Source organism: Podarcis gaigeae (assembly GCF_964106915.1).
Source record: "Podarcis gaigeae genome assembly, chromosome: 12".
NCBI classification, from domain to species: Eukaryota; Metazoa; Chordata; class Lepidosauria; order Squamata; family Lacertidae; genus Podarcis; species Podarcis gaigeae.
This window is the reverse complement of record NC_139688.1, coordinates 2,128,753-2,154,736: the sequence shown is the minus strand read 5'-3', so window position 1 is coordinate 2,154,736 and position 25,984 is coordinate 2,128,753. Positions and strand designations below refer to the sequence as shown.

Sequence of the window (25,984 nt, the reverse complement as noted above, 5' to 3'; positions counted from 1 at the left end):
ACTGCAGTCACACAATCAATCAGTCACAAAAACAAAGCAAGAAAGCCGCAAAAACAAAACTGTAAAATAAGTAGCAAAATCAAACAGACCTCAGCGTAACACTCAAATCATCAGCATAACTCTCAAAAAGGAGCATGTTCGGCTTCCGAAAAAAGTTCACAAACTGGAACACTTACTTCTGGGTTTGCAGTGTTTGAGTTCCAAGTTGTTTGAGTCCCAAGGCGTTTGAGAACCAAGGTGCCACTGTACGATAAATATCCTTTGCATTAATGCCAGTGTTCTTACAAAGCCCACAGTTGCCTTCTTGCTGAAGAATGCTGCGTAGCACAGAGGTTGATTGTGAGAATACGTATCCAGTGCCAGCCCACATTTCTTCAACAGAAATCAGCCCGGACTACTTCTGGGTTTGCAGGTTATCCATCCAGACATAATCATTACCAAAACGAAACAAAAAATACCTTCCAGTAGCACCTTAAAGACCAACTAAGTTAGTTCTTGGTATGAGCTTTTGTGTGCATGCACACTTCTTCAGATACACTGGTATCTGAAGTGTATCTGAAGAAGTGTGCATGCATACGAAAGCTCATACCAAGAACTAACTTAGTTGGTCTTTAAGGTGCTACTGGAAGGAATTTTTTTTTTGTTTGTTTTGACTATGGCAGACCAACACGGCTACCTATCTGTAACTATAATCATTACCATCGTCGTTATTAATCTAATTATTTAATTTGTTTACTGCCCTCCATCTGAAGATCCCAGGACGGTCCACATCAGGAAAATACAAAATGAGAATGCAGAATGCCCTCTTAGGCCCATCTTAGCAGACGAGAGATGTAAGCTGAGAAAAGGTGATCTCTCCCAAGGCCCTGTGAGTCTGAGTTCATGGCAGAGGCAAGATTTGAGCGGGGGGCTTCCTGGGATGCAGACCCCTCACTCTTGGAGGTCTGACGGAAGGGAGTCCAGCCCCGTTGGTCCAGAAGGGCCCTAGCTCAGTGGCAGAGAGCATCTGTTTGCAAAGGTCCCAGGTCTGATCCCTGGGAGGGAGTCCTGCCGGGACCCGGGAGAGCTGCTGCCAGCCAGTGCAGACTCCATTGCTCTCCAGCCTCGAGTCCCCAGCTGTGGTTGGAGTCAAACTCCCACTGCTCTGAGCATTGGTCATGCTGGCTGGGGGTGATGGGGATTTCAGTCCCACAACACCTGGGGCAACAAGGTTCAAGGACGCAGGCGTGCAGACAGCATTTGGGGGGTTTCTAAACAGAGCTTGGGGGTGCCTGTCAGATATTCCTTAGTTGTGATTCCAGCATTGCAGCGGGTCAGACTAGATCACCCTTGGGGGTCCCAACTTCACAATTCTATTTTTTAAAGTTATTAAATATAATATTAAAAGTTATTAAAAGTTATTTTTAAAAAGTTATTAAAAATAATAATATCTATCTATCTATCTATCTATCTATCTATCTATCTATCTATCTATCTATCTATCTATCTATCTATCTATCTATCTATCTATCTATTAATTACACCTTTTCTTTTCGCGATTATGCTCCTTCTATTCAGTTTCACTTTCCGCTGGACGCGCAGGGGTTAAGCCTTGACCTGCGGAGGAGGGGGCGGAGCGAGCTGCACCAGCCACCTTCCTATTGGCCCTCCCTTTCTCCAATGGCGCTGGCCCAGCTGTGCGCCGCAGCCAATCCCCGGCGCCGCCTCGTGTTCCCTGCGCGCCGGCGTCCTTTCTCTCGTTTCTGCGCGAAGCCTTTCCTCCGCGGTCCCGCCCCCCCCCGGGGATGAGATTGGCAGGCGCCGCGGCCAATCATTGCACCGAAGCTGCTTAAGGTGGCATTGCATTCTCTTGGCCAGTGAAACAGAGGAGCCAGCTGGTTGCAGCGGACGGGGATTGCCTGGCAGAGCCCAAGTCACCAGGTAGGAGCATTTTTGGGGGGTGTTGGCATGCTCAGCGCTGCAGATCCACTGGATCCCAGCAGGATCCCGGGATCTGTTGGGGGGATCCAAGCAGAAAGCCCCCGGAGCCTTTTGCTGGCTGCAGGGAGGGGAGCCTGCCATGCCCAGGCGCGCAGCCGAGCCAAGCGGGTGCCCTCGGCCTTTGGCTCCCGGGTCCTCCGGCGACTTCCTTTGGTTGGGGCATTTGCAGATTCGCAGCAGCTGCCAGATCCAAGGGGGGCATCCTCCTCTCCGGGCTCAGCTGGCACCGATGAGTGTGGGCTGCCTGCCTGTGCAGGAGGCGGAGGAGGTCGTGCCCAGCTGGCAGCCTACAGAGTCAGAGCGTGTGGGTCCACCTAGCCCAGGGCCGCCTCCTCTGACCCGCAGCATTTCAGGCAGGGGAGTCTGCACCCCCCCCCAAACCTGGACATACTACAGGAATTCGAACTCAGAACCTTCTGCATGCTAAGCAACCGCTACCACCAACCTTCCCTAATAAGAATATAATGTAATGTAATGTAATAATATAGGAAGCAGCCTTATGCAGAGCCATATCATTCCTCCGCTAAGTTCAGTATTGTCAGCACTGACTGGCAGCAGCGCCAGAGCTTCATACAGCATGCTGTGTATCTGCCACAAATGAAAAAGGCCCTGCCCAAAGGAGATTGTCCTTAGAGCTGGGAAACGGTGGAGGTGTCCTCTTGCTCGCGCTGTCAACTTTTCTGGCCCAGGACCTTAGTTGCTCTGACAGCCATCAATTCAGCCGCTCAAGCCATTCCTTCCCCTTGTTTCTTCTCCGCAGTGGTGGAGAAAAAAAAAATCTGGCTCCTTGTGGCTGCCCCAGGGGGATTTTGAGCCAGGCTGCTAAGAGTCTATATGGGAGTGATGTCCTGTGTACAGATTAAGGGAAGTCGCATCCCTGCTCTCTTCTGCCTTCAAGTCCTGTGTCTGTTTCTGGGTACCACAGTTTAAGGATGGTTTGGACAAGCTGGGAGGTGTGCAGGCAGAGGAGGGAGACCAAGATGATCCAGACTTAAGAGGAACGTTTGAAGGAGCTGAGGATGTTTATCCTGGAAGAGGAGACGGAGAGGAGATACGAGAGCCACCTTCCAATATCTGGAAAATGTAGCAAGCTTGTTTTCTCCTGCTTGAACCTGTGGACTCAAACCTGTGGAGGTTTCTAAGCAGAGGCTGGGTGGCCATCTGTCAGGGATGCTTTAGCTGAGATTTCTTTCTTTTTTAAAAAAATAATAATATTTTATTAAATTTTTAACAAGAAAAAAAGTTACAAAACGATAAACAAAAAACACAAGAAAAATACAAAAACCAAAATTCAACATAGAAAGAAAAATAAAAAATAAAAATCCCTCTTTTTAATTTCTTACCGTTCATTTACTTATTTTCCTGACTTCCTCACACCTCCCTTTTTTGTATTCCATTTAAAAATTGGTTCAGCAAATTCATTTAATTATTTATCCTCACATATTATAGCTTCAAATTTTCGTCTAATATCAATCCATTCTTGCAAATTCTTATTTTACCTTATTACTAGAACCACTTCATTTCATTTCAACATCATTAACATTCAAAAATTTTACAGTTCAATTTACCGTTAATTTCTTTAACCTTATCTTACCTTCAAAACAATAAAATTTCAAAATTTAAACCATATTTAAACTTAACTCCTTCAAACCTTTCTGCTAAAGCCAATTAATTCCTTTCCAGAGATTTCTGCCTTGCAGGGCGTTGGACTAGATTGACCCTTGGGGTCCTTTCCATAATAATAATAACAACAACAACAACAATAATAATAATTTATTTATACCCCGCCCTTCTGGCTGGGTTTTCCCAGCCACTCTGGGTGGCTTCCAACAAAGTATTAAAATACAGTGGTCTGTTAAACATTATATATGATTATATACGATGCATATTTTGCCTGTGGTTATAGAGGTACCTCACGGGGGTTGCCACTTCCCCTCCCTAGATGGAGGCGCTGTGACTTCGGACAGCTGCAGGACAAGGAGGACTCGAACAGGTGGAGGTTTCTCCATGGTGGGGGGACGTGCACCTGTCGTGCTTGACAGCTGGCCAGATTTTATTTTAGTTTATCTTGCTGCCTTGGTCACTTGCAGAGGTGGAGGGTGCAGATATGGCTGTCGTTGTGCCAGCATTGGGCACTAAGGTCCACAAAGGGTCTCTCCAGCTACAATTCCTGGCCCAGAGGTGGTTGCTGGACCTTTAATTATATATATATATATATAAAATGATTCCATTTTATCGATATAACCCAAATAACAAAATAGAACTTTATGGGATAAACACATGAAAACCAAACCACAACCAAGCCAGGGCTGTCATGGGATGTTACATTCACAAGAAGAAGTTATAAAGCTGGTTACCTGGATATATGCAATGATATGCGGGCAGGTGAGTGGAAGATACAGGCATGGGAAATGAGAGAGAACAAGAGATGTGGCACACCTGACATAAAAACATGAAACTCTAAAAGTGATCTTTAGAGACATAAGGAGCACCAAGAAGAAAAGGCTCTAAATTGCACCAAGAAAAGAAATTCAACCAGTTTGATGTTACTTATTCCAAATTTCTTGAGAGATTTGTGGAAGAGAAAATGCATTTACCTTCCTTCAATAAAATCCCACCAAACAGAGACAAAAGAGGTTACCTTTGTTTTGCCTTTCAAAAAAAATAGGTGTACCACCAGGTAAGTTTTTCATGTAATGCAATTTTCCACATCTTATTCCACCATTAGTGAGTTGTTGAAATCAGGCAATGTTTTCCATCTTTGGGTAATCGAGAGACTCCTGTTCCATTTAACATTAGGATCATAAGGAAAGGAATTGAAACTAAAACTGCCAATATAGTAATGCTGTTAAACATATCTGTGGTGTGGCTGCATTGGGAGCACTGGGTTCAGTTCTGGTGGCCTCGCCTCAAAAATCATGTTATAGAGTTGGGAAAGTGTTCTGGAAAGGGCAAAGGAATAGATTGAGGGGATGGAGCGACTCTCTGGTGAGGATAGGGTGCGGCGTTTGGTTTGAGTTTAGGGGAAAGGTGAGGAAGAGTCGACATACTAGAAGTTTGTAAATTACTCCTGGCAAGGAGAAAGTGGAGAGAGAGAAAAGAGAGGGGGGAAGGATGTCAATTTTTGAAATGTCAAATTGATTGTAAAACTAATGAAATGTATAAATTTGAAAAGTATAAAAAAAAAACTAAAAAAGAGAGAAAAGTTTTACACCCTCTCTCATAACACTAGAAGTCGTGGACATACAGTGGAGCTGAATGTTGGAAGATTCAGAACATAGAAAAGGAAGGACTTATTCATGCACTGCATCGTTAAGCTGTGGAACTCCTTGCCACATGACACAATGATGGCAACCAGCCTGGATAGCTTTAAAAGAGGATTGGACAAGTTCATGGGGGAGAATCTGCTATGAGAGCTGACGTGCTCCATCCAATGAACAGGCCTATATTTAGCGTCCTCTTCCTCATTGCACTTTGCCATTCTGGTTCTTTGTGGTGTTCTGGGTTTCAGAGCCCAACATTCTGGACCTCCTGCCACCTGGGAGAGGACGGTTGCTGGCTGGTTTCTCCCTTGAAATCCTCCTTGGCTTATGATGTTCTGCGGTTGCTTCTCCCGACCGTGCAAGAGACGTTGGGCTGCCTCTTCCTCCCAAATTAATGGCTGTTCCTGCATTTTCCAGGCTTCCCAGAGGATGGAGGAGAGGAGAGAGAACGGTGGCCTCCTGCGTAAGAGAGATTCTGGAGAAAACGAAGCATCCTGGAACGTCAGCTCAGGTTTGTGTTGTCCTCCAAGATGTGGGGAGCCCTCATGCCCATCGGGGAGGCAAGTTACCCATTTTATTTGGGGTCACACTCCCTCTGAAGGAGCAAGTGCATAGCTTGGAGATTTTCCTGGGCACACCTCTGTCTCTAGAAACCCAAGTACTGTTTTTGGGGGACAGGAGGTGGGCGGGTGTGGGGGACTCCCTGGTCCTGAATGGGGTAACTGTGCCCCTGAAGGACCAGCTGCGCAGCCTGGGAGTCATTCTGGACTCACAGCTGTCCGTGGAGGTGCAGGTCAGTTATGTGTCCAGGGCAGCTGTCTACCAGCTCCATCTGGTACGCAAGATGAGACCCTCCCTTTTCTAATTATTCCTTTTTTAAAAAATCCTTTTTATTTTATTTTTATTCCTTCTTAATGACAACCACCAACCTCTGGCTCTGTTATTTCCCTTTTGTCTTCCAGAAGTCCTCTGCACAACCAGATATATGGAAGAGGGAAGTTGTCCAGAAGAAGAGGCCAAGAAACCAAACGGAACCAGCGACAGGAAGCGGGCAGCGAAAGGCGCCATTTTCCAGTGCGCCAGCCGGAGAAGGAGTTTCCCTCGATGGCACAGACTGGCCGCCAGGAACCAGAAGATGCCCCCAGCGGAGGAAGAGGAGGAAGAAGACGACCCCAACTCCGGAGGAAGCAGCGGCTTGCGCACCAATGGCGCAGGAAGGGCGGACTTGGCAGGTGAAGAGCTGCGCAGCGCCGTCCGAGTTGGGGAGGGCAAAGCGACACAGAGAACGGGCGCCGCGGAAGGAGACTTCACCTGCGGGGAGTGTGGGAAAGGCTTTGCCTGGCGGTCGTCACTGAACACCCACCAGCGCACCCACACCGGGGAGAAGCCCTTCGGGTACCAGGCGTGCGGGAGGCGCTTCAGCCAGAGGCCCAACCTGTTGTGCCACCTGCGCCACCACACCAGGGAGCGGCCCTTCCAGTGCGCCAGGTGTGAGCGCCGCTTCCGTCAGAAGCAGCACCTCGCCAAGCACCAGCGGACCCACTTCCGGGCGCGGCCGGGCCCAAGCGCCTGCCCCGAGTGCCAGCGGAACTTCAGCAACAAGGCGGTGCTGCGCCTCCACCGCCGGGTCCACGCCCGCCAGCGCCGGTTGGTTTTCCAGGAGCTGAAGGAGGCCTACCAGGAGACGGTGGCAAGGCAGCGGGAGGAGGCACGGGCCGGGCTGGGCTGGGCGCCGGCACGGCCCACGGGGCGCCGTCGGGGGGTGAAGAAGTTCATCTGCAGCGAGTGCGGCAAAGGCTTCACCTGGTGGTCCTCGCTCAGCATCCACCAGCGCATCCATACGGGCGAGAAGCCCTTTCCGTGCTCCCAGTGCGGGAAGAGCTTCACCCAGAAGCCCAACCTCCTGCGCCACCTCCGGTACCACAGCGGCGAGAGGCCTCACGCCTGCGCCGAATGCGGAAAAGGCTTCACCCAAAAGCAGCACCTGCTCAAGCACCAGCGGACCCATGCGGCGGAGAAGGGTTTCCAGTGCCACGCCTGCGGGCAGACCTTCGCCACCAAGGGGAGCCTCACGGGGCACCAGAGGGCCGGCCACGCAGGATCCGAGGCTTTGGTGGAGCAGGGCGCCAGGCGCTTCGCTCTGGGACACCCAGAGAGCTTGGAGGCGGTGGTGGAATCGCTGATGGCCGGTGGGCAGGATCTTTTCCGGCCCGTTGAGGTCTCTGGGCCGCAGGGCGACGATGGGCAGCCGGTCCTGATCGTGGAGCCGGGGACTCGGCCACTGGCTCTCTCGCAGACGAAGAAGGGGGTCTTCTGGAAGCCCGAGCTCCCCAAGCCCCCAGTCCCGGAACAGAAGCAGTACATCTGCAACGAGTGCGGGAAAGGCTTCGTGTCGTGGTCGGCTCTCACCATCCACCGCCGGATCCACACCGGCGAGAGGCCTTACCAGTGCGGTGAGTGCGGGAAGCGCTTCAGCCAGAAGCCCAACCTGGTCCGGCACCAGCGTTACCACACAGGGGAGAAGCCCTACCCTTGCGCCGAGTGCGGGAAGCGCTTCGTCCAAAAGCACCACCTCGCCAAGCATCAGCGGGTGCACAGGAAGGGCGCTCCACAAGGGCCGGCCCCCGCTCTGAAGGTGGAGGCGCGATAGGGACCGCCGGCTCGGGGGATCATTGCCAAAACTTGCCTTTCTTGCAGGCCCGGACAAAGAGTGTGCGTGTGTGTGTTTGTGTGTGTGTCCGTCCGTCCGTCTGTCCGTTCTGCTCAACTGTAATCTTGTCCTTTGTGTTTGTGGTTTGCAAGAGTGGGATCTTGCTGTGGGATCTGCTGTGCCAATGCTGTACCACAGGGGTCAGCAGTTTTTTTCAGCAGGGGACCGGTCCACCGCCCCTCAGACCTTGTAGGGGGCTGGACTATATTTTGGGAAAAAATAATGAACGTATTCCTATGCTCACAAATAACCCAGAGATACATTTTAAATAAAAGGACACATTCTCCTCTTGTGAAAACACCAGGCAGGCCCCACAAATAACCCAGAGATGCATATTAAATAAAAGGACACATTCTACTCATGTAAAAACACACTGATTCCTAGACTGTCCGTGAGCCGGATTGAGAGATCCAGCCCCCAGGCCTTAGTTTGCCTACCCATGCTGTGTTGGGATACCAAGTCTGGGTAAAGGGCAACAACAAGGACTCAGCTTCTGCTCTTTTGCATGTTTCCCCACCCCAGACTTGGGTCAAGAGCATGTCCTTTGCATAAGAAGAAGAAGAAGAAGAAGAAGAAGAAGAGTTTGGATTTGATATCCCGCCTTTCCCTCCCTTTAAGGAGTCTCAAAGCGGCTAACATTCTCCTTTCCCTTCCTCCCCCACAACAAACACTCTGTGAGGTGAGTGGGGCTGAGAGACTTCACAGAAGTGTGACTGGCCCAAGGTCACCCAGCAGCTGCATGTGGAGGAGCAGAGACGCGAACCCGGTTCCCCAGATTACGAGACTACCGCTCTTAACCACTACACCACACTGGCTCCCAAATAGTAGTCGCAACATTAAGCAGCCTGGCGTCGTCTGAATGATTTGGACTACAACTCCCATCAGCTGCCAGGTGTGTTGAGCTGTGTCAGTTAATGGGAGTTGTACTCCCACACATCTGGAGGGTGACCATTCGTGGTTTGCGCAAAGGAGAGGCGTCGTATGAGGTGGGCAGGGCCTTCCTGGTGTTGGGCCCTGATGGGATCCCCTTCTGGAAGGAAGCAAGGTTTCTTCCAAACCTTAGAGCAGAGTTTTCGGTGCCCATCGAGCGTTAAATTTCTAAAGATTGGAAAGAAATCTCAACAACCTGCTCGTTTCAGACCCGCGGAGAGGACCGACGTTCTTCCAAAGGGCAGATTCACGCCTGCTCATTCAGACATAACCCCTTCATTCTGTCACGTGTCAATCAGTGCCTCAAGTGCATTTTCCGCAGGGAGACGGTCGGTCACTTGAGAGCGGGGCCTTTCCTTAGTGGGGTGGAGATTCCATTAAAACATCTGTGAAATGTGCCGCTGTTTCTCTTGCTGCTTTTACGTGCCCCCCCCCCCGATCTCTGAGAGCTGAGAGACCCCCGGGATTCCAGGCCCAAGGTCCAGTTTCCTTGGAAGGTCAGCGGAGATGGTGATGTCTTCAGGGTATATGGTTTTATTTACACATATATACAACCTGAGCATAGGACAGAGGTGATCTTGTTTCTCCGTTAGTCATGCAAGGACGATGGTCTGGATTCCACCCCCTGATTGGCATGTCCAAAGGCCAAGCCTGCAGGTGTGGTTCTGGGGCACACCCCGTTCTCCCGCCTTCTGTATTCATGGCCACCAGTTCCTGGACCAGATCCGCAAGGGTGGGGCATTTGCTGCCCGCTAATGCCAGAGAGCGGCTGGGGAGGCCACGGGCAGGACTGACGTTTAGGATCCACATTAATAAGACTAGATCGGGGTTTCCCAAACGTGGGATTTCGGCTCTTTTGGGACTACAGTTCCCATCGTCCCTGACCCACTGGTCCTGCTAGCTAGGGATGGTGGGAGTTGTAGTCCCAAAACAGCCAGAGACCCAAGTTTGGGAAACTGTGGACTAGATTCAGGGTTGATGGGGAGCTGAGCCAGAGCCTTGGCTTTCTAGGGCCACATTTGCACCATGCAATCACTGATTGATTGATTGATTGATTGATTATTGCATTTATAGGCCACCGTTTTTCTCCAAGGAACTCAACATGGTCCACATGGTTCTCCCTGGCCTCATTTAACCACCACCTCAACACCCCTGCAAGGGAGGAAAGAAGGTGAGAGGCAGTGGCTGGCCCTTAAGGTCACGTCCAGCGAGCTTTCTGGCCAAGTGGGGATTCGAACCCGGGTCTCTCCCAGCCTGGCACTCTAGCCACTACAACACCCTGCCTCTCAAATAGACACTTATTTACTGAACAAAATGAAAAACCTGCCTCATTGGAATAAAACCCTGAAAGCAGTTAGCAGGCAGGTGGCCAGGGTGGGGGGGGGGGGAAGAGAGAAACATTTAAATTATCAGCAAAATAATTTAAAAGTAAGTGATTGAGATCAGTGGCGTAGCGTGGGTTGTCAGCACCCGGGGCAAGGCAAGTAATTTGCGCCCCCTAACCCGTGGATTTTAGTAGGGGCAGAGAGCTGCGAGTGCGAGCGCCCCCCCATGTTGCGCCCAGTGCGGCCGGCCCCCCCCTGCGCCCCCCACACTACGCCACTGATTGAGATGATTGCAATCAACTGGAAGACCAGGCATAGGCAAACTTGGCCCTCCAGCTGTTTCGGGACTACAGTTCCCATCGTCCCTGACCACTGGTCCTGTTAGCTAGGGATGATGGGAGTTGTAGTCCCAAAACAGCTGGAGGGCCAAGTTTGCCTATGCCAGTGTAAGACAAAGAGGGGTTTTTTTATTTAAAAAAAAACACGTCAAGAGGTAGTTAACGCTGCTGGCAGGCACACGCTCTAAACTCTGTCTGTGGTGCCCACCCCTTTACCCCAAATGATGAGACGAGACCAGAGTATGGGGTTCAAATTGAATTGGCCACAACTTTATTGAACTTCAGAAGTGGGAAACTTGGCACAGGCCTTGGCAGGCAACCCTCTCAGCCCGCCTGGCTGAGGATATGCAGGCAGATGAGGTCCACTGAGAGGGGACTGCAAAGCGCAAACTGACACGGCACGTCCTTCCTCCGACCTCGTCCCGGGAGTTGGACCTACATGCCGCCGCTCTAGGGCCAGGGACCCCCTGTTTTTGCCCTTTAACGGGCCCTGCAAGTGCCGCCGCATGGGGGGAGCATGAATGCATCCCCCCGACTTGATGATAGACTAAAGGCTACCTTGCCAAGGCCTAAAATCCGCCAAAGTTGTGACAAAATGCTATGGGGAAGGCAAAACCTGCAAATGCAGGGGAAATTCCTTCCAGGTTCTGAATACAGCAACTATCTTACGACCGCAGCAGCGTCCACTGACCTGGAATGCAAAATATTAGCCTGTAAGGAAAGAATCATTAACTTGAAGACTGCTGACCTAGGATGAAATTATGGAGGCAAGGCAAGAAATTATTAATTGGAGGGAAGGTGGGTGGGTGATCCTGGAAGGAAGAACAGCAGAAGAGGCTCGAGCAAGGGAGTCATCCTTTTTTCTTTTGGCCTTAGGCCCACCCCCGGCTGGCCGTCCATTGTCCTCCCTGGCCAAGGGCAGGTCAAAGGCCGGATCAAGCAGGTAGGTGGCACCCACCCAGGTGAGCCCCGCTCGGTGCTGCAAACCCCGCCCACCTGTGGGGAAGGGAGGGCGGATAATAACTTCTGCAGGACAAACACAGTCTTTCAAAACCTGCAGTGCATATGCTAATGGATGGCATCCTTTGCATATTTTAATAAGTCCTCGTTTGCAGCAAGGACTTAATAAATCAGTGTCCTTTATAAATCTGTGTGAAGAGCCCTGGGCGTTTGCTCTGGCCTGGAAGGCCAGTTGCAAATTCTGAGTGTAAATCGGTTGGCAAGCAAGTCGGCTCTGCCTGTGAGCTGACGCTGCAATCCCTGGATCCCGGCAGATGAGGGATCCAGACCCCATGAAATGGAGGAAGGTGAGCAGAAAGAGGAGGAGGAGGAGGAATCACCTGGTGGGGTATCCGATCCTTTGCCCCGTCGGATTCCCAGCGTAGGAGAGAGTCCTGGAGGTGGACAAATAACCCTCCAGCAGGTAACCAGGCCAGAATGATTGTTCTGCTGGGCCCTCCCCCCTCGGAGGCAGCAGTCGCTTCTGGGTACCAGTTTTGGAGGCCACAGGTGGGGAGAGATGCTCTGATGCTCGGATCTTATTTACAGGTTTCCTGTAATGGGCACCTGGCCAGTCACTGTGAAAAGAGGATGCTGGACTCAATGGGCCATTGATCCAAGAGGTTCTTCATAGAATCGTAGAGTTGGAAGGGACCCCCCAGGGTCATCTAGTCCAACCCCCCTGCAAGGCAGGAATATGCAGCTGCCCCATACGGGGATGGAACCTGCAACCTTGGCCTTATCAGCACAGCGCTCCAACCAATGGAGCTATGAGGCTCAAGTCTCACGTTCTTATGAGCTGAAGGGTAAGATCCTAGGACAACACTGCTTCTCTGGGTGGGAGTGGGCCTCAATGGGGCAATGGGCGCCAGGGAAGACGCCACTGGCTCCTTCCTGACCTATATTGGCTTTAGGAGAAGGGCTGTGACTCAGGGACGGAGCACTGGCAGTTCCTGGCTTCCTCTCTTATCTCTTTTATTTTTTATTTTTTATTGATACAGCAAGAAAAGAAGAAAGAGAAAACACAAATACCAAATTACACACAGGAATAACCATAGACACATAATTTTCTTAGAATCATAGAATCATAGAGTTGGAGGAGACCACAAGGGCCATCGAGTCCAACCCCCTGCCAAGCAGGAAACACCATCAGAGCACTCCTGACATATGGTTGTCAAGCCTCTGCTTAAAGACCTCCAAAGAAGGAGACTCCACCACACTCCTTGGCAGCAAATTCCACTGTCAAACAGCTCTTACTGTCAGGAAGTTCTTCCTAATGTTTAACAAACGATGAAACATAAATTGGTCTTAACACTAAAAACCCCACCTCCCGTCTATTCCATATTTCGATTTCGTATTACTTATTGGCAATACACACTTCTATCATAATTAAACTTTATCTTAATATGTCTTAATTCTTATATCTACCTTGCAACTATTACTGAAGTTCCTTGAACGCTGCAACAGAGCTTAAACTACTATATTTATGTTTCAAATATTCTTCGAAAACCTTCGATCCGCAGTGGCATCTCCCTTGAAGTCCAGTCATGGTCGGAGGTACAAAAGGAGGCTGGCTGGCTACCCAGGAAGCAGGGCCAAGCTGTTGATCTTTATTGGTCTCCTGCAACAGAAGAAGCTGTTTTATTTTTATGCTTTTTAAATATGAAGCCGCTGGGAGAGATCATCAGGGGGTTTGGGCTGGGTGTTCATCAGTATGCAGATGATACCCAGCTCTACCTCTCTTTCAAATCGGAACCAGTGAAGGCGGTGAAGGTCCTGTGTGAGTGTCTGGAGGCGGTTGGAGGATGGATGGCGGCCAATGGATTGAGGTTGAATCCTGACAAGACAGAAGTACTGTTTTTTGGGGACAGGAGGCAGGCGGGTGTGGGGGACTCCCTGGTCCTGAATTGTGTAACTGTGTGCGTGAAGGACCAGGTGCGCAGCCTGGGAGTCATTTTGGACTCACAGCTGTCCATGGAGGCGCAGGTCAATTCTGTGTCCAGGGCAGCTGTCTACCAGCTCCATCTGGTACGTAGGCTGAGACCCTCCCTGCCCACAGACTGTCTGGCCAGAGTGGTGCATGCTCTAGTTATCTCTCGCTTGGACTACTGCAATACGCTCTCCGTGGGGCTTTGAAGGTGACCCGGAAATTACAACTAATCCAGAAGGCGGCAGCCAGACTGATGACTGGAACCAGGCAGAGGGCCTTCTCGGTGGTAGTTCCCACCCTGTGGAATGCCCTCCGATCAGATGTCAAACAAATAAACAACTATCTGACTTTTGGAAGACATCTGAAGGCAGCCCTGTTTAGGGAAGCTTTTAATGTTTGATTCTATTTTTAATATTCTGCTGGGAACCGCCCAGATGGGTGGAGTATAAGCAAATAATAATAATAATAATAATAATAAAAATAATAATAATAAAAAATAATAAAAATAATAATAATATATTTCTGCCTTGCAGTGGGTTGGTCTAGATGATCCTAAGGGGTCCCTTCCAACTGCGATTCTATGATCCTCTCCAGAATCTTCCATTCAGTTCCATTGGATGTGCATGAGCTCTAGTGCAATGAGAAAGGGAGAGAAACCTTTTCTCGTTTCTTCACCCCGTGCCTCATTTTTTTAAACTCCCCAAATGTTCCAGCCTTTCTTCACTGGGGAGTTGCTCCTTAATCCTCTGGCATGCCCTTTCCTGTACATTTTTAATCTCCACCGTTTATTTTCGCCCGCAAGTGTGTTTCCAGCCCAGATCTCCTGTTGCCACAAGGCCAGGCAGGCTCAGCCAGTGCTTCCTTGCCTTCCTCTTTCCCACGGCTGGGGGGGGGGGGGCGTTCGGGAGCCGTATCCCAAAACTGCTGAAGGGCAACAGGTTGGCCAACGCTGCCTCCGTGAGAATCCCAATTAGTAGGGAATTAAGAAAACCTTGTGAAATATCGGCAGCCGGTCTCTTGGGAACAACTCACGTCAACGCAGCGTTGGCTGCCAACCTGAGCAGCGTGGAAAAGGGCTTGGACCAATGCATGAAGCACAATGAGGCAGGTGCACAGTTCAGCTGCGGAACTCCCTCCCACAGGATTAGGCAAATTCATGGAGGAGGAGAGGGCTGCCGATGGCTACTCCCTACGATGGCTCTACCCTGCTTCCACGGTTGGAGGCATCAATGCTTTTGAATCGCAGTTGCTGGAAACCACGGGAAGGGGAGAGTGTTGCTCTTGTGCTTGAATCCTGCTCGCGGGTTTCGCACGGGCATCTGGTTGGCCACTGTGAGAACAGGATTCTGGACAAGATGGTCCCATTGGCCTGATCCTGCAGGCTCTCCTTACACACCAGTCTCTGAACGGTGGAAGATTCCAGGGGTTCCCGGCACTCCTCCAGGGTTTGTGTTTCCTTTTGGGGATGAGGGATAGGGGAGAATGTGGTGTTTCTAAGATTTATAGCATACGTATATACACAACCTAAGCCTACGATGGAGGGGTTCACAGGATTAACACCCCAAGAAGGCCTTGCTTCTCCCATGGCCACAGCCTTGGATCCCAGCAGAAATCAGGCATGGTTTTTTCTCTGCCTTTCCGGCCTCCAGCTTTTGCCTGCAGCTTCTAGCTCACAGTTCAACTCTCAACTCTTCCCTTTTGTCTTTCTAACTAACCCAGAAAGGGAGCCCACCTGTTTGCCCTCTGGCACAGAGCTATGCCCTTTGTTTCCTTAAGGACTTAAGGACTTAGAAGGCCATTAGCAGCCTGGTCTAGCCATCCCAGCAACTGGATCCAGGAATGAGAAGAAGGCTGATCACTGATCACCGAATAATGGATGCTTTTGAATTCTGGTGCTGGAGGAGACTCTTGAGAGTCCCCTGGACTGCAAGAAGATCAAACCTCTCCATTCTGAAAGAAATCAGCCCTGAGTGCTCACTGGAAGGACAGATCCTGAAGCTGAGGCTCCAAGACTTTGGCCACCTCATGAGAAGAGAAGACTTCCTGGAAAAGACCCTGATGTCGGAAAAGATGGAGGGAACCAGGAGAAGGGGACGACAGAGGACGAGATGGTGGGACAGTGTTCTCGAAGAGACCAGCATGAGTTTGACCAAACTGTGGGAGGCAGTGGAAGACAGGAGGGCCTGGCGTGCTCTGGTCCAGGGGGTCACGAAGAGGCGGGCACCACTAAACAACAACAACAACTTAGAAGGCCATTAGCAGCCTGGCCTGGCTATCCAAGCAACTGGATCCAGGAATGAGAAGGGGAAGCATTTGACATTCCTCTGAGACAATGGAGTGTCCCTCGAGGGGTGAAGTCAGATTGCTGCATTAGCAGCCTGGCTGTGACCTCTGAGGGGCTTAAGCCTGGCCGGTGTGTCTGGAGGTCCTGGGCTGCCCAGATGACAAGACCCCCCTCCCTCGGCCTCACTGATGGGGTCAAAGGAAAGCAGAGCAAGACGTTTGGCACTGGCTTGGCTGCAGGAGGGACTGGAAAGAAGCGTACAAGGCACCATCCCACCATCTTGGGAGTCCAGATTTGTGTATGGTTTACTCTTTTCCCCTCTCCTAAAGATGTCCCACAAGGCAGCAGAGGTTTCTCCTTATCCTAGTTGAGCTCCCTTCCCTCTACACAGGCATGGCCAAACTCGGCCCTCCAGATGTTTTGGGACTACAACTCCCATCATCCCTAGCTAACGGGACCAGTGGTCAGGGGTGATGAGAGTTGTAGTCCCAAAATATCTGGAGGGGCAAGTCTGGCTATGCCTGCGTCTACAAGTGCAGAAACCACCTTCTTGGACCCACGCTTGGTCTTGTCCACTCCATCTGCCGGAGTCTGTCTTCACACACAGGGGAAGCCCCTAACTCACTGAGGCTTTGAGACCCCTTGGCTACCCTCACTTGGCATAGGCCAACTCGGCCCTCCAGATGTTTTGAGACTAAAGTCCCATCATCCCTGATCACCGGTCCTGTTAACTAGGGATGATGGGAGTTGTAGTCCCATAACATCTGGAGGGCCGAGTTGGCCTATGCCTGGTCTGGCCGGCCAGGCAAAGCCATTCCCGGGATGTGGTCTCATGCACAGAGCATCTGGGAGCCACAGGTGGGAGTGAAGGTTGGGGACCAAACCATCTCAGAAGGAGCATGACCCAGAGGTACGACCCCTCCCCTACCACCCCATTCAGCCTAATCCCCCCCCCCTTCCCACAAATCGAAGAATTCTAGAATCCTAGAGTTGGGAGGGACCCCACGAGTCATCTAGTCCAACCCCCGTACAATGAAGGCATCTCAGCTGACGCACCCGTGACAGGTGGCCCCCCCACTCACTCAGTGGTGACCTCGGGGGCCAGTCTCTGCCCTTCTCTCAGCCCCACAACCTCACGGTGTCCTTGTGGAAATTAAAGGAGGACCAGGGAGAAGCAGATAAGTCATTCTTGAGCTCCGGGGAGGGAACAGTGAGAAATAAATGCAACAAACAGGCTGACAAAGACTTTATTTTGTCTGTCCGGAGAAGGAGCGAGGTCGTTGGCGAAACGCTGCTGGGAAGATGCTGCTTCTCCTCTGCTTCTTGCATCACCCTGAGCGAGGGGCCCAGTCCTCCTCCCGCTTGCCAAGGCCACCCTCCCCAGAGCCAAGGCCTCACGTGACGGCGCTGCACCCTGGCACAGCCTGCAGATGGCGGCGGGGGGGGGGGGGGGCGGTGTGCCGAATCTGCTCAGGCTCCCTTGTGTCAAGGACAAGGACAAAACACTTCGCCTAGTCGCACACAGGAAGGTTTCCGCTCGGATTTGAAGCCTTAAACAAAACACACGCTTTGTTGGGGAGGAAGCGGCAGTAGCCCAAGGCCACCCAGCTTCGTGGCCAGCTGGGGATTCGAACCCTGGACCCTGCCACGTCCTAGCCCAACACTCCAACCCAGGGGTAGGCAACCTAAGGCCCGTGGGCTGGATGTGGCCCAATCACCTTCTCAATCTGGCCCATGGATGGTCTGGGAATCAGCGTGTTTTTACATGAATAGAATGTGTCTTTATATTTAAAATGCATCTCTGGGTTATTTGCGGGGCGTAGAAATTTGTTCATCCCCCCCCCCAAAATATAGTCCAGCTCCCCACAAGGTCTGAGGAACAGTGGACTGGCCCACAGCTGAAAAAGTTTGCTGACCCCTGCTCTAACCCTTACCCCACACTGCCTCGCTCTTGACTGTCTGGCTCTGACTTGCAGATCAATATGGCACTGCAGCGGGTGGGTGGGATAGATGTTTGGGGTGCCCCTTCCAAGGCTACAATCCTATAGCCTTGTGTGGCATTGAGGACACCCCCAGTTCCATGGGGAGGGGGGCTCTTGGGCCTTAACTCAGTGGTAGAGCCTTGCAAGCAGAAAGTCCAAACCTCAGCATCTGACCTCAGTGGTCTGACTTGATGCAAAGCCTTAATAGCTCATCCTTTTATTCGGGACCATGAGGACTAGAATATTTAGGGGACTGGGGCACAGCTGACGGCACAACTGCTGCTGCCGGTCCGTGTGGCACCACTGAGCTCTATTGGCACCGTGGCTGGGCGTCAGGCATCTCGGCGCGCTGCGCAGCAGAGGAAAGCGGCGCGGGGAGGGCAGAGCTCTTGCCAGAAGCCGCCGCGGCTTCTCCTGCAGCTGCAGGAAGTGGCACCTCCCCGAGGCTGCGGTTGCAGTTGCTGCTGCCGCCTGCCTGGGATGTCTTGCAAGCAACCGTTGCTGGGAGAAGCCGAGGAGGAGCGCGGAGCTGCTGCCGCTGCTGCAAAAGGTACGTTGTTGCAGCAAATAAAGGGCGAGCGAGCGAGCAAGGGAGGCAGCGCCGGCCCTCCCCTCCCCTGCGGGCCGGATCCTGCCTGCAGTGCCTCGTGCAAAGCGGAGGAGCAGCAGCGGCGGCGGCGGCGGCGGCCGATGCGGGGGATCGGGGCGGCCGGAGAGGAGCAGCAGCAGCCCGGGCACGGTGAGGCATCGCTGGGGGGGGGGGGGGGACGGACACGGAGGGGTCGCCCCCTCTTTCCTCTCTCACCCCTTTGCACCCAATCTCCCCCCTCCTCGCAGCTGCCGTGTGAACAGAGCGTGGGGGAGGCGATCTGGAGCGAGCCTGTTTCTTTTGGGGGGGTGTTGGATAGAAGCAGAGGACCCCCCCCCCCCAGTTTTCCTCTTCCCAGGCTGCCTCCCCTCCTCCTCCTCCTCCTCCCTTTCTTCCTTTCGGGCCTGGGCTGCCTCCTCTCCGGGCGCACGTGGCCGGCCGGCGACGCTTCCTCCTCCTTCCCCGCGGCCCGCGCCTCGCTGCCATCCGGCCCCGCGGGCGCTCCGGCCTCCGCCCAGTCTCCAGCCTCGCGCGGAGGACGGCAGCAGCAGCGGGCGCCTCTGCCACCGGCTTCCCGCGCCACCTTGGCCCTGGCAAGGGGCCCTTTTTGCTCCGGCGCGCCGGCCAGGGGTCCCCAATTCCTCCCGATTTTGCATCAATCAATCAATCAATCAATCAATCAATCAATCAATCTGAACCCGGGGGGCGGATTTGTTTCTTGCACGGTGTGCCTTTGGGCACCCCCTCCTTTTTTGGTGGTGCATCTGCAACCGGCAAGCAGGATCCGCTTTGCAAAGCATTGGAGAAGGCGCAAGGCCGGCAGGAATCTTCCACGGCTCCCCTTGCAAAAACCCAAAAAAGCCCCCAAGGCTGCAGGCCCCGCGGAGGCCGGGCTGCAAATCCAGCCGCACAGGTAGAGCTGCCCAGCTGCATTCTGGGACTTGCAGTTTCTTCTCCCCCCTCCCCGGAGTTAAGGTGAGGCTGTGATTTGCCTGACGTCATCACACTCTTATTCCCCCCCCCCCCCTTGGGAACAAGGGAGCAGGGCAGGTTGTGTGGAAGCTTGAGGAGTCTTGTCTGGGCAGGTGTGTGTGTGCACATATATATATATAAATCATTATTTTAAGGAGGGAGCTTTGGCGCTCTCTGACTCAGAGCTGGTTCGGCAAAAGCCCAGCGGCTATTGGCACAATTTTCCCTGCAGGCAGCGCCCTCCCTGCGAGGTCTGCCTTCCGCCCGGGGAAAAGGAGCGTTGACCAAGCCTCGGGTGCCAGGGGGTGAGGTTGGGGGCCAGGGGTCCCTTGAAGGTGCAGCTGCTGGGATTTAGGAAGCTGATGCCTTGTGCCAAGTCGGACCACGCGGGTTGAGTCTTTTGGAATGTGTGTGTTCCTGGCGCTATGTGGAGATGCGGGGTGTGTGTGTGTGGGGGGGGGGTTGAAACAAGCTTGTTTTCTCCTGAAATCCTGCAACAGGCCTTGTTTGCGTTCGACGTTATCCTGTTTACTTTGCCCCCCGAAATCCAGGTTTTGGGTGAGCTGGGAAAATGCCGGCTGGGGTGGACCTCTGGGTGTCTCGACCCCTGACCACACCTGGAGAAATTTTGCCAGCTGCCAGTCCCTTTCGGCTATTTTGGACTGGAGCTCTGCAGCAGCACAGATACACACTGAGGAAGTGTGCATGCACACGAAAGCTTAGACCCAGAACAAACTTGGACAATTTCTTAATTTTTTTTATTTATTTTGACTGTGTTAGACCAACACGGCTACCTACCTGAATCTACCATTCTATGATTCATTGGAGGTTTTGAAACAGAAGTTGGCTGTCTGCCAGGGAATCTTCACCTGCGATTCCTGCATTTCAGGGGGTTGAGCTAGATGTCCTTGGGGGGGCCCTTTCAGCCCCACTATTCTATGAAACTATTCTGCTGCGCTCATGTTTCATAAGTGGCTTGATGCCTGCGTTATTATAGTTATTCTTTTCCTGGTGTCTTTTCTCATACTTTTAAAACAGCAATAAAAATAATATGGTGAGGGGAGAGAGACTTTCTGTTCTTCACCAGGCAATGGTTTTTTCCACCTCTTTGCCCCCACCCTCTAGCCCTGAGAGCCTTTTCCAGGCCATGACTTTAGGAACAGCAGAAGCAGCTTAGAAGATAGGAGCTCACGGATATTTTTTTTAAAAAAACCACAATTTTGTGTGTCTTTGCTTCTCAATTTGTATTGTGTTATTTTATGCACTGAGACTTTCTGTTTTTATTGATTACAGCTTGGAAATTATTGTAATCGCTAAGAGTGAATTTCTGTTTAAATATTATTTGCAGATGTTTAAGTTTATTGTGTACTATTCTACTCTTAATTTATTATTGAATATTATTTTATTTGACATAAGCTGTTTTTTAAAAAGTTATGTTTTTATTATGACACTTTTTGTATCGGGCCAGATTGTTATAAGGGGTGTGATCATTGTTGTTTCTGCAGCTTGTGAACCGCCTTGTGTGTAATATAGTGGTCCCTTGGTTCTTGAACAGAATCCGTTCCAGAAGCCCATTCAGTCTCTGAAACGCTCAAAAACTGAGCTTCTTGCACTCAGTGGAAGCCATGTCGCACGTTCGGGTTCCAAAAAACGTTTGAAATGGAAGCATTTACTTTCGGATATTGAGCGTTTGAGAACAGAAACATACGACAACAGAGGCGCTTGGGAACCGAGGTACCATTGTACATTGGTACCTCGGGTTAAGAACTTAATTCATTCCAGAGGTCCGTTCTTAACCTGAAACTGTTCTTAACCTGAAGCACCACTTTAGCTAATGGGGTGTCCCGCTGCCGCCGCGCAATTTCTGTTCTCATCCTGAAGCAAAGTTCTTAACCCGAGGCACTATTTCTGGGTTAGCGGAGTCTGTAGCCTGAAGCGTATGTAACCTGAAGCGTCTGTAACCCGAGGTACCACTGTCCTAGAGAAAGGTGGCATGCAGATTAAAAGTGAAACGAAATATGGGAAAAAATTCAAATGAAATAACTTCCTTGTGCTTTCCCTCTTTCTTCTGTCCCCCTCCAGGAAGCGAGGGCCGCATGGAGGGAGACAAGGAGCCGGCCGGCCGGGGCCACCAGGCTTCCCCGCCGGGGGGTGACAACCCCTTCCCGTTCCCCGCCTGGGAGGAGGGCTCCGGGGACGAGAACGCCCTGGTCATCCACAGCCAGGTGGAGGAGGAGGAGGAGCACAAATGCGCGGCGTGTGGCGAGAGCTTCCCGCACCCGCTGAGCCTCTTGCGCCACCAGAAGCAGCAGCACGCGGGCGAGCGGGCCTTTGTGTGCCCCGAGTGCGGGCGCGGCTTCACCCTCAAGCACAACCTCATCATCCACCAGAGGATCCACACCGGAGAGAAGCCCTTCGGCTGCGGCGTTTGCGGCAAGCGCTTCAGCCTCAAGCAGAACCTCCTGACCCACCAGAGGGTGCACGGCGGTGGCGCAGAGGGGGCCCCCTCCTGCCCCGTCTGCGGGAAGACCTTCCGGGAACAGCGCCTGCTCCTCGCCCACCGCCAGAAAGGCGGCTGCGGGCCCCCTGCTCAGGAGAAGCCGGGGGCACCCTCTCCGCCACGGATGCACACCCGGGGGAGGCCCCGCGCGCCAAGCGAGGAGGGCGACGTGCAGAGGCCGCTGCGGGTCAAGCACCAGCAGAAGCCCCGCCAGAACGGGCCGGCCTTCCCCTGCCAGGAGTGCGGCGAGGCCTTCGGCCGCCGGAGCAGCCTGGCCGGCCACCGCAGGACCCACCACCAGGCCGAGAGGCCGCTGCCACCGCAGGGCGAGGAGGGCCGGAGGCGCCCCAAGGAGGCCCCCGCGAGCCCCGGCCGGAGGCTCCACGCGGGAGACACCCCTTTCCAGTGCCTGACCTGCGGGAAGAACTTTGCGCAGAAGGGCAACCTGGCCGCGCACCGGAAGAGCCACCTGGGGCAGGAGGCGCTCGGCTGAGGGCGAGGCTGCTGCTCCGATGGGCCTCGCCAGGGCGGGGAGGTCGGAGGGGGAAGGGGGCGGCCGCAGACCTGTTTGGGATGTGGGAGCACGGAGGGGCTGTGGGGACTTTGGGATAATGCCTGGGAAGGGGAGGTCCAGGGCCTCTCAGCAGGGCAGCGTTTGCCCTGCCTGGGATATGGACCATAACTGCTCCAAGAACTTGGGATCCCATCAGCCGGGGGCATTGAAGTGTTGCTTGGGGACCCCTCTTCCCTTCTGAAGCAAAAGCCCGTTTTCTACACATTGGCCGCATTTCAAGTTTGGGTGTTCCCTGAACCTTCATAGTGGGATTTTTCTCACGCCGTGCCATTGTTTGGTTTCCATTTTGGGCCGTGACGTTGTGCCCCTCTTAAGTTCCCGTTCTGAGCCATTGCGCCACGCAGCGTTACCTCCGCTCTGGGATTTCCCAGCGTTTATGTTCTGCTTTCCATTTTACAAGTACGGGTGCCCAGGTTTATTTTCTCCAAACCCTGTTTGGTGGTTAATTCCTGCCCTCCCCTAAGATCCACGCAGCATGCCCAGCTACAGCCTTCCCTATTCTTTTGGTCCCGCAGCAGAGTGGCGAAGAGTCGTCTGGTTTGGGGGGCTGGGTGGGTTGAAATTGGTGCCAAAGATAGTCGACACAAACTCGGGGGTTGCCGGGGGAAACAGAACGGGAGTACACAGAGTTTGTCTTTGATTGCGGAAGATTTCGCCCCACTGTGCGTCTTCTTCCTGTGGATTTGAACTTGCAGCTCAGGGGAGAACCTTCTGTTGACAGCTGCGTCTTTCTAAACACATTGGAGGAAGGCGGAGCGATTGCACTATGTACCAGAGAACCCACACATTTGCCAGAGAACCCATGGAAGAGGGCGGATGTGTTTTCCGGTTGTTGCTGGAAAACGTCTTTGGAGGAGAGAGGAATTATGAAGAGCTGTAGCAACATCCTCTTCTGAGCTTCTGGTTTCCTGAGCCTGAATTCCAGATCCACGGAAGGAAAAGACCGTGTGGGAGTTTAGACTCTTTTTGGATAGCTTAATGTGGGGAAAAGAAGTGAATGTAAAAGTTGAATGTTCTGAAACCACTTTAGATGCCCTGAATTTTGGGGATGGTTTTGAGCCAGGAGAGAAACTTCCATAAAACACTAGAGTGGCCTTCACTGAGGCTGTGTCCTCCACATGTTTTGGGGCTCCCAGCCCCTCCTCGGCCCCAGCAGGCCCAGATGGGATCCCTGAAGCCCCAGCATCACACAGCTAGGGTTGCTGGGAGTCGAAAACATCTGGGTTGTGCGAGGTTGGCAAAAGCGAGCTCCGAAGATCTGATTGAGAAATACGCCTGTTTCGTGCTTTTGAGTTATGGGAGGTGGTGGTCTCTCATCCTTAAACCCTGTTTTGAGGGGGCTTCCCCGGCTGATCTCCCCTGACCAGGTTAGTATGCAGCAGCTGCAAAAGGGTCAAGCCACTGAGCTCTGTCGTTCCCTCCCTGGAATGGACTCTGTCTTCTACGGTGTGGATGTTCTCCTGCATTCAGTTTCTCTGTTACACAAGGCTTAACTTGAGCGTTCAACATGTTAACGTACGTTTCAAGCGTTTTTAAGCGCTCCTGTTTCAAAGTGTGCGCAACGGGCGGAGATCTTTGTGGAAGTTGCACACTACAGCAGCATTCGGAAAGAAAAGAAAACAAGTGTTATTTACCTCTGTGGAGATCTGCACATGGCATGTTACCGATCACTTAAAGAGTTTCAATCCAAAGTTTCAGTCCAAAGCGCCGCACCAGACTTTGGCAACCTGATGCCGTGCAGGTGTGCTGGGCTCTGCCGACAGGTAGCTGATGGGATTTGTACTCCCAACACACCTGGAGGGCACCAGATTGGCAGTGGCTGTGCCAAGCCATTGGGCACATTCATGGTTTGGCTGAATGAGAAGTGTTGTATGATAATGGGCAGGGCCTTCCTGGTGTTGGGACCTGATGGGACCTCAGGGGTTGCCCCGTGTGCTTGATGCAGAATGGATATGGTATGGTTCAGTGTCCTTTGCTGGGTGGCCAGAACAGATTAAAAAAGGTTTCCTAACTGATGTGTGAGATGAGAACCTATTTCAGGGGTGGTTCCTGGTAAACAGGTGAGCTTGTCCACATATCCACCAGGGAACATTTTGTGTCCAAATATAACTCACTAGGTCCTTGGTAACCCCCCCCCCCTTTTTGGGCTGTTTTTCTGCAACTGCAAAAAAGGTGATGGTTGTCAAATATCTTGTGATCCAATATGTGTGGCCAGGGGTCTGCATTCAGCACAGCCTTCAGCAACCTGGTGCCCTCTGAGGTTTTTTTGGGACTACAACTCCCATCAGCCCCCAGCCAGCACAGCACGATGGGAGTTGTAGTCCAAAACAAGTTCAGGAGTGTTACCACATTGCTGAAGGTTTCCTTTGCTGGCTCAGAAGATGGATGGGACAAGGAAGCAGCCTTCCCTTTGCAGAGACACGTTTGGGAACGTCTTATGACGGGCCTCCCAAGATGGTCCCATCACAGGACACTCCTGGCTTATTCACGTACAGCAATCTGTAAGGTGCCTCTTCTTTCTCTAAAAGGCAAACGGCAACATTGAAAAGTGGTTTTTGTTTTGTTTTTGTTGATGTGGCCTTTTCAGAACTGGCATGGCGATGTGGTTTTGCAAAAAAGAAGGATCATCTTAATGTGCTGTGAAAACGAGCAATTTCCAACCCAGGTCAATTTTAGAAGTGTTTTCCTGCCTGGAGAAAGCAGGGATGGAAGTTGCCTTCTGGTTTTTCTCCCCAAACCTAAAAATTACTGGGGGAAGACAGTCCTGGGAGATAGTCACTCAGGTTGAAACTTTGAGAGAAATGTCGAATCCAGGTGTGTGTGTGTGTGTGTGTGTGTGTGTGTGTGTGTAAGAGAGAGAGAGAGAGAGACCCTTCCCCGCTTCTCCCTGACCCCTCAGCATCCTCTGCAGAAGAACGCCACATCGAACCTTTGTCGCTTTGCCTTCTGGGTCCCGTGGGAATATCCTTCCCCTCCTTCTGCGCCCTCTCCAGACACCCAGATGACGACCACTTAGACGGGACGCGCGCAGCATTAATGGTGGCTGGAGAGCAGAGATTGGCCCAGAGCAAGACCTCTCTGCCCCTCAGGGCAACGTGGGTCAACTCCCCAGGGGTGTGGTGCCAAGAGCTCTCTCCCCCCAGAAGACGCTTGATGCAGAACTCTAGTGCTTGGATGATGCACCTTATTCCCCCAACCGCTTGATCCTCTTTGTTGAATAAAATTAAGTTTGCCTTTCCTTCGGCTCCTGGCTGTGGTGATTTCTCTTAAATGAGCAGGAGGATCCCTGACTCTTCACCGGTTGATGGCTTCCTATCATCTTTCTCAACTCATCCATGCCATAATATTGGTAGCAGTAAAAATAACTATTATTATTATTATTATTATTATTATTATTAATTATATTACTTGTACCTCATCCATCTAACTGGGTATCCCCAGCCACTCTGGCTGGCTCCCAACAGATTAAAAACAGAATAAAACATCAAACATAAAAAAATTCCCTAAACAGGGCTGGCTTCAGATGTCTTCTAAAAGTCATAGTTGTTTATTTCTTTGACATCTGATGGGAGGGCGTTCTACAGGGTGGGTGCCACCACCAAGAAGGC

General features: G+C 52.1%; 4 protein-coding genes across 5 annotated transcripts in view; all 4 read left to right on the top strand.

Moving 5' to 3' along the window:
• The window catches only part of LOC310827680 (uncharacterized protein), a 919,426-nt gene that overhangs the window by 434,755 nt on the left and 458,687 nt on the right, over positions 1–25,984 (top strand). The window lies entirely within an intron of this gene.
• Positions 1–25,984, top strand: part of LOC310827821 (erythroblast NAD(P)(+)--arginine ADP-ribosyltransferase-like) — an 840,324-nt gene that overhangs the window by 516,915 nt on the left and 297,425 nt on the right. The window lies entirely within an intron of this gene.
• Positions 1,819–8,354, top strand: ZNF775 (zinc finger protein 775). Of its 2 annotated transcripts, none has more exons than XM_083704125.1 (3): positions 1,819–1,920; positions 5,661–5,754; positions 6,206–8,354. In XM_083704125.1, the coding sequence occupies exons 2-3, from the start codon at positions 5,673–5,675 to the stop codon at positions 7,891–7,893; spliced, it is 1,770 nt and encodes a 589-aa protein (XP_083560251.1). In that variant the 5' UTR covers positions 1,819–1,920; positions 5,661–5,672; the 3' UTR covers positions 7,894–8,354. The 2 variants fall into 2 exon arrangements, with proteins under 2 accessions (XP_083560251.1, XP_083560250.1); XM_083704124.1 differs by lacking the exon at positions 1,819–1,920 and adding an exon at positions 3,805–4,365.
• On the top strand, positions 18,130–25,614 carry LOC310828541 (uncharacterized protein). The gene is made up of 2 exons (XM_083706166.1): positions 18,130–18,480; positions 21,385–25,614. The coding sequence occupies exons 1-2, from the start codon at positions 18,222–18,224 to the stop codon at positions 22,293–22,295; spliced, it is 1,170 nt and encodes a 389-aa protein (XP_083562292.1). The 5' UTR covers positions 18,130–18,221; the 3' UTR covers positions 22,296–25,614.

Excerpts from the sequence above, each read along its gene's own strand:
- ZNF775 (XM_083704124.1), top strand. The coding sequence starts at position 4,261 with ATGAAAACCAAACCACAACCAAGCCAGGGCTGTCATGGGATGTTACAT. Across the intron at positions 4,366-5,660 it reads ATGCAATGATATGCGGGCAG|GCTTCCCAGAGGATGGAGGA; the intron begins GTGAGTGGAAGA and ends TGCATTTTCCAG. Across the intron at positions 5,755-6,205 it reads ATCCTGGAACGTCAGCTCAG|AAGTCCTCTGCACAACCAGA; the intron begins GTTTGTGTTGTC and ends TTTGTCTTCCAG.
- LOC310828541 (XM_083706166.1), top strand. The coding sequence starts at position 18,222 with ATGTCTTGCAAGCAACCGTTGCTGGGAGAAGCCGAGGAGGAGCGCGGA. Across the intron at positions 18,481-21,384 it reads GCAGCAGCAGCCCGGGCACG|GAAGCGAGGGCCGCATGGAG; the intron begins GTGAGGCATCGC and ends GTCCCCCTCCAG.